Below are 12,556 nucleotides of genomic sequence, written 5' to 3' on the forward strand. Positions count from 1 at the left end.
CGGACGAAGATCACATCACAACTATTGGCACTTCAGATGTGTGGACTGCATTTAGAAACAACCTAGCTGACTCGATGTTTAATAATTGGAATCAGTAGATTATTTTCACTGTTATTAGACTCTGACTCGATGTTATGTTTCCTGGAAGTAAGCTGTAGCTTATTGATGTTTATCTTGTAATTGAACGGTAGTTACAATTCTGCATAATTTAATCATTACTTGATATATAATTACTTGTGTCTTCTGTCTAGAGCTACAGTTCTGCATAATTTAATCATTACTTGATATATAATTACTTGTGTCTTCTGTCTTCATTGTTTACAGATGGCATCAGATACTAATACTACCATGGAAAAAGAGGATAATATTGTGGAAAAAGGTGCAGGCAGAAATAAAAAGAAGTGGAGTGAACTAGAAGATGAAAAATTGGTCGAGGCTCTTTTAGAACTTGTGAATAACGGAGCACTTCTGGTTTTGGTTGGAATTCCGAGAATCAACTAGTCACAGCATCAAGAGATGTATGGGCCGAATATGCCAAGGTATGTGTTTCTGCAGTATCTTTCGATTAAATTAATAGATTGTTGCCTATGTAATAGTTCACTTGTTTGTGGATGATCTGTTGTAACAAAAATAGAGCAATACAGTAATAGCGACACTTATAAGCTAATTAAAATAATCAACAATTTGCCGAGTTTCATTTTCATTCCAACAATATGGAAGTGTCGTTTGTTCAAAATCAATGTACACATATTTCATGGTTCAAATCCTATATATATCAGAATATATTCATTTTCCATGTCCTTTATGTCTTTTAAAACATCGATCAAATGTGTTTTATCAATTACCTGTGCCATGTCCAGAACCTCGGGGATGAACAAATGTGATTTGCTATCTTGCTGGCTTGAAACTAAAGTAGCTTAATGGAAATATTAACACTATATATCTTCTAATACTATATATCTTCTAATTTAGTGATAGCAACTAAATTATGACTAATGTTGCCATTGGCCATCTCAGCTGAGCTTTGTTCGTGCCCTGAGCATTTTCCTTGTACTTGATAATTTTCGATTATCTTAATAGCGATTTCTCGTCAAAATCTGCAACAATTGATTATCATAATAATCAATTGTATTTTAATTATTAGTTGCCTGATACTATTTTACGGTGGAAGAGAACTAGAAATATAGAACGAACATGTATTTGATGATCTAGTTTAGCAAGATTTGTGCGGTTATTTGCACCTATAATTGTTGATCTCCAGAAAGTGTTAATGATAGTGATATTTTCATCTTAAAAGAAGTTGTATATGCCCATCAACCGCAAAATTGTACTGAAATTCTTCTCGAATGTATATTAAATTGTCGTCCAAGTGCTGCATGTTCAAGAATAATTTTAAGTTTTAGAAGAAGGGAGTGAAGGTTAGTCTTAATAATGGACCTTTTCCTTTTCTCTTGCATTTGATGATGTGCCTTGTTTCACATAGGTCTGCTATCTTTTTTCTGTGCCTGTTAATCAACAATTCTCGCAAGAAATAAGAATAGTGTTGTCTGCTTGAAACATCTGGTCTTTATCCTCGGAAGCACAAGTATTAGAAGATATATAATAGTTGTTTTAAATTTAAAACAACTAATTAACATCTAAAGTTGATAACATTTAGGAAATATTAAGGAGGGTAGTTCTGCAGAAAAAGCAAAATAAAAAATGTCAACAAATCAAAGTGATAATCTCAGTTGGTTAAATCCAACTTGAAGAAGATGAGCTAGTCAGTCCAATAGCTTCCCTCCCTTTTTAACAACTTCTTCTGTATACATAACTGCCTTATCAGAACATAAGTTCAGTATTTGCTGCTTTTAACATTTTAGTTTGAGTACGAGTCCTTTTATCAGAATATGGACTTACTCATAACATCTTTAGAAAGTATGAACCTGGTGCAGTTAGTGCAGATGTGATTTTGTAAAAGAAAACCGATTATGTGTCAAATTTTTTGGCCGTCTTGCAAAATTAATTGAAACTGATTTTTTTGTAATATCATCTCTCTGTTTTGTGAAACACATTCGTTGTGTCAGTAAACTTAATCTGCATTATTTTATTTGTAGTCTCATGTTGGGGCTTTGAAATGGAGGAGCACACCATTTCCATATTTTAATGATCTTACAATTGTCTTCGACAAAGATAGGGCAACTGGCCATAATGCTGAAAGTGCAATGGAGGCGGAAGAAAATGTTAATTTAGAAGAAGTTGCTGTCGCTCAAGGAGGGAATGATGAGTCAAGTATGCAAGCATCTGATGAGTCTAGTTCTAAAAGGAGTTCGAAGAGAAAGAAGGTTGATGTTGAGCAAATGGCTGAAGTGATGTATAATGCTTCTAAAATGATAGCAGCTGAGTTTGCAAATTCAACTAAGGTGATGGCAGCTGAATTTGCGAGTTCCACCAAGTTATTAGTTGCTACAGAGACAGATAGGTTGGAGAAAAAGGAAAAGCTTATGGATGAGTTGTCAAAGATCTCTGATATTGATGTTGTACAAAGGTTCAAGGCTGCAAAGAAAATAGTAGATAGTGAGAATTTGATGGTATTTTTTTGGAGCATCAGATATAGAGAAGAAAGATCTTGTTGATGCTATATTTGCCGGTGAAATATAATCGTTATTGCAGGTATATAGTTTAATTTTTTTTTAATATTTTTTCTAGACATCATTTCCTTCCTGATATTCTTTTTATTTGGGCAGGCTTTGTTTGTGAAATTTGGGAGTATGTCATGCAAGAAGTCAGGGACAAGAAGAGTCAGGGCCTTCCTTTTGTATTAAAGCAAATCTATGACTATTTTATTAGTACTTTATTTTATGACTTACCAATTATGTGACTCAATTGAAGTGTTATTTTGTTGTTTTTACTCATGAATGATATCAATTTTTAATTTGGTACTCGACATTTTATGTTATGTATAGATAATTGTACTTATTTTACGGTTAAAATATTATTTTGTTCGAAAGTTTCAAATATCATTTGTTCAAAATTAAAATTAATATCGAGTTTTATAGAAAGAGATTCAAAAATATGTTGACCAATTTCATTCCATTCCGTCGTTAAAAATGGACAAGTGAACAAGAGAATAGAATGTTCATTCATTTCCTTCTCCATTCTATTCCTTTGTCATTCCATTCCTTCTTCCATTCCATTCCTCCCCCATTCCATTCATGCAAAGTGAACACAACCTTAAGGGTTGTGCTATTAACAATGGGGTTTGATAGCTGGCGGGTATACTTAATTCTTCAGTGTGTGACCTCTATTTCTTATCATATCACTCGTGCTCGACAGGAATTGCACCAATATGACCATCTCGAGGAATTTTCCAAGGGGCCCCTCTGTCCCCGTATTTATTTATCACTTGCGCGGAGGGCTATTCTGCATTAATTAGAAGATATGGGCATCATAATATGATTTGAGGTGTTAATTTATTTAAACAAGCACCTAGCATTAATCATATGTTATTCGCCGATGATTGCTACTCGTACTGTAATGCAACTGAGGCGGAGTCGTTGAATATGATGAGGCTATTGCATACTTTTGAGAACACATCTGGGCAGTGTGTAAATCTCTAGAAATCATCGGTATTTTTTAGTACAAATGTATCTAGTCAGGTCAGGTCACAGTTGTGTAAAATTTTAGGAATGGAGGAGGCTGGGGAAAATTATCAAATATTCGGGGTTACCAAATATGACGGGCAAGAGCAAAACGACCACTTTAGGGTATTTAAAAAATAAGGTCTCTAACAAAGTTAAAGGGTTGAATGCGGAATCTATTTCACAAGGTAGAAAATAAAGTTTGATAAAGGCAGTGGTTAAGTCTTTACCAACGTACGCTATGAGTGTTTTTCTGTTGCATGTGGACATCACAAAAGACATTGAGAGGAGTTTATATCGTTTTTGGCGGAACACTAAGTCGGAGAGCAAATCTGGTTTGCATTAGATGAGTTGGAACTGTCTCAGTAGTATAAGTTGATGTGTGTATAGGGTTTCGAGATTTCCAAAATTTCAATATATCAATGTGTTAGAATAGAATAAGAAACTGAACAAGTTTGTTTGATTTGCTAATATGGAAAACTTGATTGATAATGATTCAAAGAGATTACATGAGTATAAATAAGGTACACCAGCTAAACTACAGGCCTGCAAATTAGGATGTCTTCCTAGTTTTACTCATGTCAACTTATTCATTCCTAAACATAAGTAATTACCTATAAATCATCTCCTGCAATGATCACAAAAGATACGTTGATTTATTCTGAAACAAGGAAAGCAAATAAATAGCTATGTTTAGATTAACAATAATCCAACATACTCCCCCTTAATCTAAACACTCTCCAGATGTTTAACTCCCAGTAGACTTCTCATCTTCTCAAACTTGGATGCTGCTAAAGCCTTGGTTAATATATCAGCTCTTTGTTCATTTGTACGAACATGTTTTATCACAATCAACCCTTGTTCAACACAATCTCGAATGAAGTGGTAACATAGGTCAATGTGCTTGCTCCTACCATGAAAAACTGGATTACGTGCTAGGTCCACAGCAGATCTGTTATCAATATACAAAGTAACTGGACCTGTTGTACTGTCCGTGATGTGACCCAGAACTCTTTGCAACCAAATCGCCTGACAAGCAGCTGCTGTAGCTGCCATGAATTCTGCCTCGCATGAGGAAAGTGCAACGCACCGTTGTTTCTGAGAGGCCCATGTGATTAAGTTATCATCGAGGTAAAATGCCATACCACCAGTGCTTTTACGATCGTCCAAGCTACCAGCTAAATCGCTGTCTGAAAAACCTGATAGAATGTAGTTTCCATGCCCCCGTGTGTAAACCAGACCATACTGTATCGTTCCCTTAATGTATCGACATATTCTCTTGACTGCGTTCATATGAACCTCTGTAGGCCTTTCCATATATCTACTCACTATTCCAACTGTTTCGTCTACATGAAGTTGTAATTTATGATCCATGGGAAACTTGACTGCATTGCATTCTGCCATTCCAGCCTTTTCTAACACCTTCTTTGCATAACTCGATTGCCTGAGCTCAATAGAATCATTGCCTTGAGTGACTTCCAATCCCAAGTAATATGACAGTTTACCAAGATCAGACATATCAAATTCACGATTCATCTCCCCCTTGAATTTGATGATGTCAGAAAGGTTGGTACCTGTGATCAACAGATCGTCAACATATACACCAACGATTAAAGAGTGACCCCCCTCTCTCTTGATATAAACAGCGTGTTCGAACGGGCATTTAACAAATCCCAGGTTTAACAAACACTGATTCAAACATGAATACCACGCTCTAGGAGCTTGACGAAGTCCATACAACGCTTTAAGTAATTTGTAGACTTTGTGTTCCATTCCTTTCTTGACAAAACCTTTGGGTTGGGATACATAGACTTCCTCTAGAATAACACCATTCAAGAAAGCTGACTTGACGTCTAGATGATGCACCTCCCAGCTGTGCTTAGCTGCCAATGCCAAGAGCAACCGGACTGTTTCAAGTCGTGTGACAGGAGCGAAAACTTCCTCGTAATCAACACCATAGCGTTGCACATAGCCTTTGGCCACAAGACGTGCTTTATGTTTTGTTACCTCTCCATGTTGATCCTTCTTTAGCTTAAAAACCCATTTAAGGTCGATAGCTTTATGCCCCTTTGGAAGGTCTGTCAATTTCCAGGTATTATTCTTCTCGATCGATTCGATCTCATTAACCATTGCTTGCTTCCAGACATCATCTGTTATGGCTTGCTCAAAACAGACAGGCTCATCAATGCCCATCAACAATAATTCTTCTTCTAACTCAATCGCTGTTGTATTATCATAAATATCAGCCAGAGTTTTGTATCTTCGAGGCTGCTCACTGCTAGAACTGGAGGCACTTGAACTAGTTGTATGTTCGGTAAGAGTCTGTGGACTTGTACCTGTTGACAATGAGGCTTGAGGAGTTGAAGGTGATGAAGGTGACTGTGGTGGATTTGACTCATCTAAAACAGGTTCTGCTCCCCGACTTTCTTCCACTATAAAATCTCCACCTCGTTGTGTCTCAAAATCTGTTGTGCTTTCCCAATTCCAGCCCTTTTGCTCAACAAAAACAACATCTCGACTGATGTGTACTTTATTTGTGATTGGATCGAATAGCCGGAATGCTTTTGTTCCAGGTTCTCTACCAAAATGAACCACCATTTGACTCCTATCATCGAGTTTTTTTGTATAAACTGCAGGTGTCTTCATGTATGCTAAGCAACCAAAGACTTTCAAGTATTCCACACTTGGCTTTTTCCCAAACCAAGCTTCGTGTGGAGTGATAGTTGACATTGCTCGAGTTGGCATTTTGTTGAGAATAAAAACAGCATGCCTGACTGCTTCTCCCCAGTACTGCAAAGGAATCTTTCTCTCTTTTAGCAAACTCCTGGCCATTTCGACTACTGTGCAGTTGCGACGTTCTACCACACCATTTTGTTGTGGTGTGTAGGGTGCCGTATAATGTCGTAGTATGCCATGTGCTTCACAAAAACCATTGAAATCTTTTGAGCAAAACTCACCACCACGGTCTGTTCGTAGAACTTGAATGCCATGTTTCTTACCATTCTCAACAAGCAATTTAAATTTCTTAAAACAATGCAAAGCTTCATCCTTAGTTTTGAGCATATACACCCACATCATTCGACTGAAATCATCAACTAAAAGCATAAAATATCGATTTCCAGCTGGGGTTGATGGAGCAATAGGGCCACATAGATCTAAGTGAACTAATTCTAAAACAGTTGTTGCAGTAAAATTAGATTGAGAGGGGAACGGCTTACGTGTTTGCTTAGACATTAGACAACCGTCACAAATTTCCTTTGGTTGGTCAATATGAGGTAGCCCATGAGCCATGTCATTCTTTGACATCAGTTGAATAGCCTTGAAGTTCACGTGCCCAAGTCTTTGATGCCACATCCAAGCTTCTTCTTCTCCTTTGGTTAACAGGCAGTGTTGCTGTGTTTCTTCGATATGAATTTTATAGAGTCGATTTACTGATCTCTTGACCTGCATTAGTAGTCTCCCACAACTGTCGTAAACCCACAAGTTTTCACCATTCATAACAACTCGATTTCCCTCTTCTGAGAGTTGGCCCAAGCTTATGATGTTGCTCTTAAGTGTAGGTATGTAATACACACCCTGCAATACTCTGGTTTCTCCATTTTTGCAAACGATCCTGATTGACCCCTTTCCTTCGATCTCTACTAGTGATCCATCACCGAATTTTACTTTACCTTTTACTGATTTATCCAATTTCTCAAATTTATCTCGGTGGCCAGTCATATGATTACTGGCTCCATTGTCTAGATACCAAGTACTTTCTTGAGTTTCCCTGCTATTGTTCGATGTCTTGTCCTCAGTAAATGAAATCACGTCCTCTGCACCATTTCCGCACAAAGCCATTAATAATGCAGGTTCCTCATCATTCAGTTGTGCTAGATTTATTTCACCCCTTTCTTGCCTTGCTCTCCTTGGTTTTCGACACTCTCTAGCAAAATGACCATAACCATTGCAATTGAAGCACTTTAGCTGGCTCCTGTCACGTGCCATTCGATTGTCCCTTGTACCATAATCACTCCCACCAGGTTGAGCAGTTTTAACTGATTTCTTTAGCCATTCCTCTCGAGTAAGGAGGAGTTTTTCTTCATTATTCTCTCTCTTAAGCCATTCATCTGCTGTTAACAACAACTGCTGTTCCTCAGTGTTTTCCACTTGACCATGTAGGCGTTCTTCATGGGCCTTAAGTGACCCCACTACTTCTTCTACAGTCATGACATCCAAGTTTCCAAATTGCTCGATGGCTGATGCAATCTGGAGAAACTTGGTTGGAACAGCCCTCAATAGCTTTTTAACAACATACTCTTCTCCAATCTTCTCTCCTAATGCCCTGATATTCGTGACCAGGCCATTCAGTCTCATACAGAAATCATCCAACTTATCCGTTTCTTTCATCCTCAATGACTCGAACTCGGATCTGAGTGTCTGAGCCTTAGCCTTTTTCACCTTATCTGCACCTAGACTCATGGTTTTAATGGCTTCCCATGCTTCCTTGGACGTCTTTTTCTCTGCTATCGTCAACAACATACCATCTGGAACGCCTTGATAGATGACAGCCAATGCCTTTTTGTCTGTTTTCTCCTCGATGACAGCTTTAGGATCCTTTGGTTCTATTGCTTCCCATACTCCAAGGGCCTGCATAAAAACTTTCATCTTCATCGCCCAGACGGTATAATTCGTCTTTGTCAGCATTGGGTAACTTAACCCAGACATCCCTCCTTTGCCATTTTGCGCCTCCATCGATCGTTAACGTGAAGCTCTGATACCAGATGTTAGAATAGAATAAGAAACTGAACAAGTTTGTTTGATTTGCTAATATGGAAAACTTGATTGATAATGATTCAAAGAGATTACATGAGTATAAATAAGGTACACCAGCTAAACTACAGGCCTGCAAATTAGGATGTCTTCCTAGTATTACTCCTGTCAACTTATTCATTCCTAAACATAAGTAATTACCTATAAATCATCTCCTGCAATGATCACAAAAGATACGTTGATTTATTCTGAAACAAGGAAAGCAAATAAATAGCTATGTTTAGATTAACAATAATCCAACACAATGTTGGGTAAACAGGCTTGGAGGCTTCTTACGACTCCCAACAGTTTAGTAGCAAAGATTTATAAGGCCCGATACTACCTTTAGGGATCTTTTCTTGATGCTGGTAAAGGGGAAACCCCAGTTTTATTTGGCATAATATCTGGGAAGCTAGGGGCGTTATTGTAGCTAGCATGAGATGGCAGGTGGGTAATGGTGATAGTATCAATATTTTGGTCCAACCATGGCTGATGGACGAGAGGAATCCTTATATTACTACAGACTCGAATAGTCTTATAAATGTTAAAGTCAGTGCTGTTATGGAGGGAAATATGCGGGACTGGGATGAAGACATTTTAAGAAATGTATTTAACGATCATGATTAGCAATATATTAGAGGTTCAGCTAGCTGATCATGTTAGTGAGGATACCATTTACTGGAGTAAAGAGAATTCAGGTGAGTACTCGGTCCATAGTGCTTATAGGCTGCTGCGGTCTCAAAAGAATGTATTGATGCAGGGTGATAATGGTGATTTTGGAGGAAAATTTGGAGAATAAAAGCGCCTCCAAGGATCTTGAACTTTGTTTGGAGATCGCTGACAGGATGTCTCCCTACAAAAGTGTTGCTGCAACAACGAGGCGTTCAAGTTGATAGGTTGTGTCCGGTGTGTGAGAGGCGGGATGAAACAATCTCACACGTCTTAGTTAGCTGCCAGTTAGCTAGGTTGTGTTGGCAAGTTTTTATACATGATTTTGTCGGTAGGAAGGAGAGGAACTACCCCCAGTGGTGGAGTAGAGTCCTGAAGGTGTATAAAAATGATAAGCGTGCAGAGATAGCAGCAGTTTGTTGGTCGATTTGGAAGGCCATGTACAAATTAGTATGAAACAGTAAGTACACTCGGTCTAAGGTTGTTATGGCTAAAGTAAAGTAGTATCTTGTACAATGGTGATGTGCCCAGAGTATTAATATACAGCTTGTATTCCCCACATTATTGGAGGGTGATGGAGCAAGTGTCTGGGTCAAGCCAGATGGGTCCACAGTCAAGATATCGGTGGATGCGGCAACGTTTAGAGAGAGCACAACTTCTGGGATTGGTATGGTGGCCAGGGATAGTAGTGGTCCTTTAATTCCAGTGAAGTCATTATTCAAACCTGGGTTGGTTTCCCTAGAAATTGCAGAGGTGCTTGGAATAAATGTAGTTTTGGGCTGGGCTGCTATGGAAGATTGGCAAAGGGTCATGGTGGAATCGAACTGTTTGGTGCCTATAGCAGCAATTCGTAGTAGTGTGGCTATGTCATCTCCGTTCGGATGCATAGTTGAGGACTGTCAGAATATTCTTAAGAAATATAACTTATTCTCGGTGTTATTTGTTAAACAATCTGCTAATATTGTGGCTCTTGAGCTTGCTCGAGAGTCATATTCTTTTCCAGATCGCATATTCGATAGGAGTTATTTTCCATATGGGGTTGATATTACGTTGTTATCTGATTCTGATTATTAATAAAAGATCTTTGTTCGTCAAAACAAATACAATATAAAAGCGACTCTGCTAGCAAGATGGCTGGAGAAATCGTTTTGCTTCTTCTGTTTCTTAAATTTCAATTACAGTTAATTTTTTAAAACAATAATAGGATTGTGTTTGAACTGAGAAAAAAATATTATATTAGCGAATTTATTATTTTAGTGGATGTAAAAAAATTCTGTAAGTATCTATTATATTATAGTGAGACCAGATAAAAATATCATTTTAACAAATTTATTACTTTATAAATTATTACTTTAGTTTCAACGGTAAATAGTAACCAATCGGACTGCTCAGTTTCCTTCTTTTAGTTAGATTACTAAAAAACAAGTTTAATTATTGAACTAGTTATTAATATTTCAAAAATATTGTGGCCGGCCAATAAACATGTTTAGATTATTAATTATTATACATGTCGTGACTACTTACCGACCAGTGAGAATGACATAAAGATTCATATAAACACGTGGGTGAATATAGACACACCAATGAAAACCACAGATTAAGAGAGTCAGTACATACATATAGGCGTATAGGACCAGTATGTGTATGCATATCCTGATGAGAGATGACGCAAATACTGTCTGGGCACCCTACGGGCTGAAGGAGATTGTGGGACATTACCTTCTTTAGGTAACCTTTTAAGTATTTTATATAGATATGGTATCTTATTTTGGTAACATGTTAGGTAGATAGTTAGTCAATAGAGCGATTATAATAGAACTGATATGTTCAGAAAAGAACTAATACGCAGTGTGATAATAGTCCTTTTTGGAGGAAAATTTGGAGAATAAAAGTACGTCCAAGGATCTTGAACTTTGTTTGGAGATTGTTGACAGGATGTCTCCCGGCAAAAGTGTTGGTGCAACAACGAGGCATTCAAGTTGATAGTTTGTGTCCGGTGTGTGAGAGGCAGGATGAAATAATCTCACAAGTCTTAGTCAGCTTCCAGTTAGCTAGGTCGTGTTGGCAAGTTTTCATAACTTGTTTTGTCAGTCGGAAGGAGAGGAACTACGCCCAGTAGTGGAGTAGAGTCCTGGGGGTGTATAACAATGATAAGCGTGCAGAGATAATAGCACTTTGTTGAGCGATTTGGATGGCCATCAACGAGTTAGTTTGGAGGAGAAAGTATGTTAGATAAATTGATGATATCTGGACAGAAACTATCAGAAGTTCTTATCAGGACTTATATCAGTATTTACTGAAGAGTGATGTCATCAGTACTTATATCAGTACTTGATGATCAGCAGGTGATGTCAGCAGGATTTGTCACATCAGTATATATTCGAGGAGGAAAAGGAAAGAAGGAATTCAAGGCGGTGAGAGACTTTTATCTCGGAAACAATCATACATGGATATGTAATAGATTTTCTTATTTTAATACAATATGATTCCTTATTGATTATGTAATTGTGCTTTATATAAAACATAGATTAGGTTCATGCTATAAGCATTGCGAATATTGTTATATCATTCGCACAACCTAGCAGATCTCAAGGATAATTGTTCATCCTTTTGAGAGAGTACGTTTGTAATCAGTTTTTATTTGTTAATATAAAAATTATTGATTTTGTTAAAGCTTCATCTAATTATTTGCATAAACTATATTCGCCCCCGTATACAGTTGATTACGGGCCTAACAACTGGTATCAGAGATTACTGTTGGCATACAAACAATTTAATATCTGAAAATCTATCTTTAATGGCAGACAAGGAAGCTCCACAGAATCCACCACCCCCAGCCTCATCATAGATTAGGAGCAACATGAGTAGGTATGAAGCCATCAAGGTGCCAATCTTGAAGATACATGAATATCCTATCTGGAAAGTCAGGATGGCCATGTGCTTGGAAGCCACAAATCCTGAATATCTAAACAGGATTTATGATGGTCCTCATAAACCAATGAAGGTAGCTATTTTTGTTGCAGGAGAACCAGAAAAGATGGTTGACAATGATAGAAAAGACTACTTTCCTGAAGATCTTTCATCTATTATGAAGGATGCAAAAGTCAGACACATCTTGCACAACAGTCTTGATAGTGTTATGTCCAATAGGATTATTGGATGTAAAACAACAAAGGAGATATGTGATGCTTTACAAGTAAAGTGTCAAGGCACAACTGCTATCAAGAAGAATATGAGTACAATACTTACTCAAGAGTATGAGCACTTTAACTCAAGAGATAATGAGTCTTAAATTAAGATCTATGACAGATTTCAGAAGCTGTTGAATGACCTATCTCTTGTCGACAAGGAATATGACTTATAGGACTCAAACTTGAAGTTTCTACTTGCACTTCCTAAAAAGTGGGACTTTAAGGACACATCAATAAGGGATAACTATCAACTTGATGAAACACCTCTAGATGAGATCTATGGAA

General features: G+C 37.5%; 1 protein-coding gene and 1 long non-coding RNA gene across 2 annotated transcripts; both read left to right on the forward strand.

Annotated features, from left to right (window-relative positions):
- Positions 1 to 367: 367 nt before the first annotated feature.
- Positions 368 to 2,861, forward strand: LOC141664134 (uncharacterized). Its single transcript, XR_012551848.1, has 3 exons — positions 368 to 539; positions 2,097 to 2,652; positions 2,727 to 2,861. It is a non-coding gene; the product is annotated as an uncharacterized LOC141664134 (long non-coding RNA).
- Positions 2,862 to 9,030: 6,169 nt separating this feature from the next.
- LOC141665813 (uncharacterized) lies at positions 9,031 to 10,154 on the forward strand. The gene is made up of 3 exons (XM_074471795.1): positions 9,031 to 9,109; positions 9,256 to 9,494; positions 9,612 to 10,154. Exons 1-3 carry the CDS (start codon positions 9,031 to 9,033, stop codon positions 10,152 to 10,154), a joined length of 861 nt encoding a protein of 286 aa, XP_074327896.1.
- Positions 10,155 to 12,556: the final 2,402 nt, after the last annotated feature.

The sequence above is a fragment of the Apium graveolens genome, chromosome 6 (assembly GCF_009905375.1).
Source record: "Apium graveolens cultivar Ventura chromosome 6, ASM990537v1, whole genome shotgun sequence".
NCBI lineage: Eukaryota > Viridiplantae > Streptophyta > Magnoliopsida > Apiales > Apiaceae > Apium > Apium graveolens.

Coding starts and splice junctions, on each gene's coding strand:
- LOC141665813 (XM_074471795.1), top strand. CDS start 9,031: ATGATTAGCAATATATTAGAGGTTCAGCTAGCTGATCATGTTAGTGAG. Junction 9,110..9,255: donor CTGGAGTAAAGAGAATTCAG/GTGAGTACTCGG, acceptor GATCGCTGACAG/GATGTCTCCCTACAAAAGTG. Junction 9,495..9,611: donor AGCGTGCAGAGATAGCAGCA/GTTTGTTGGTCG, acceptor TGATGTGCCCAG/AGTATTAATATACAGCTTGT.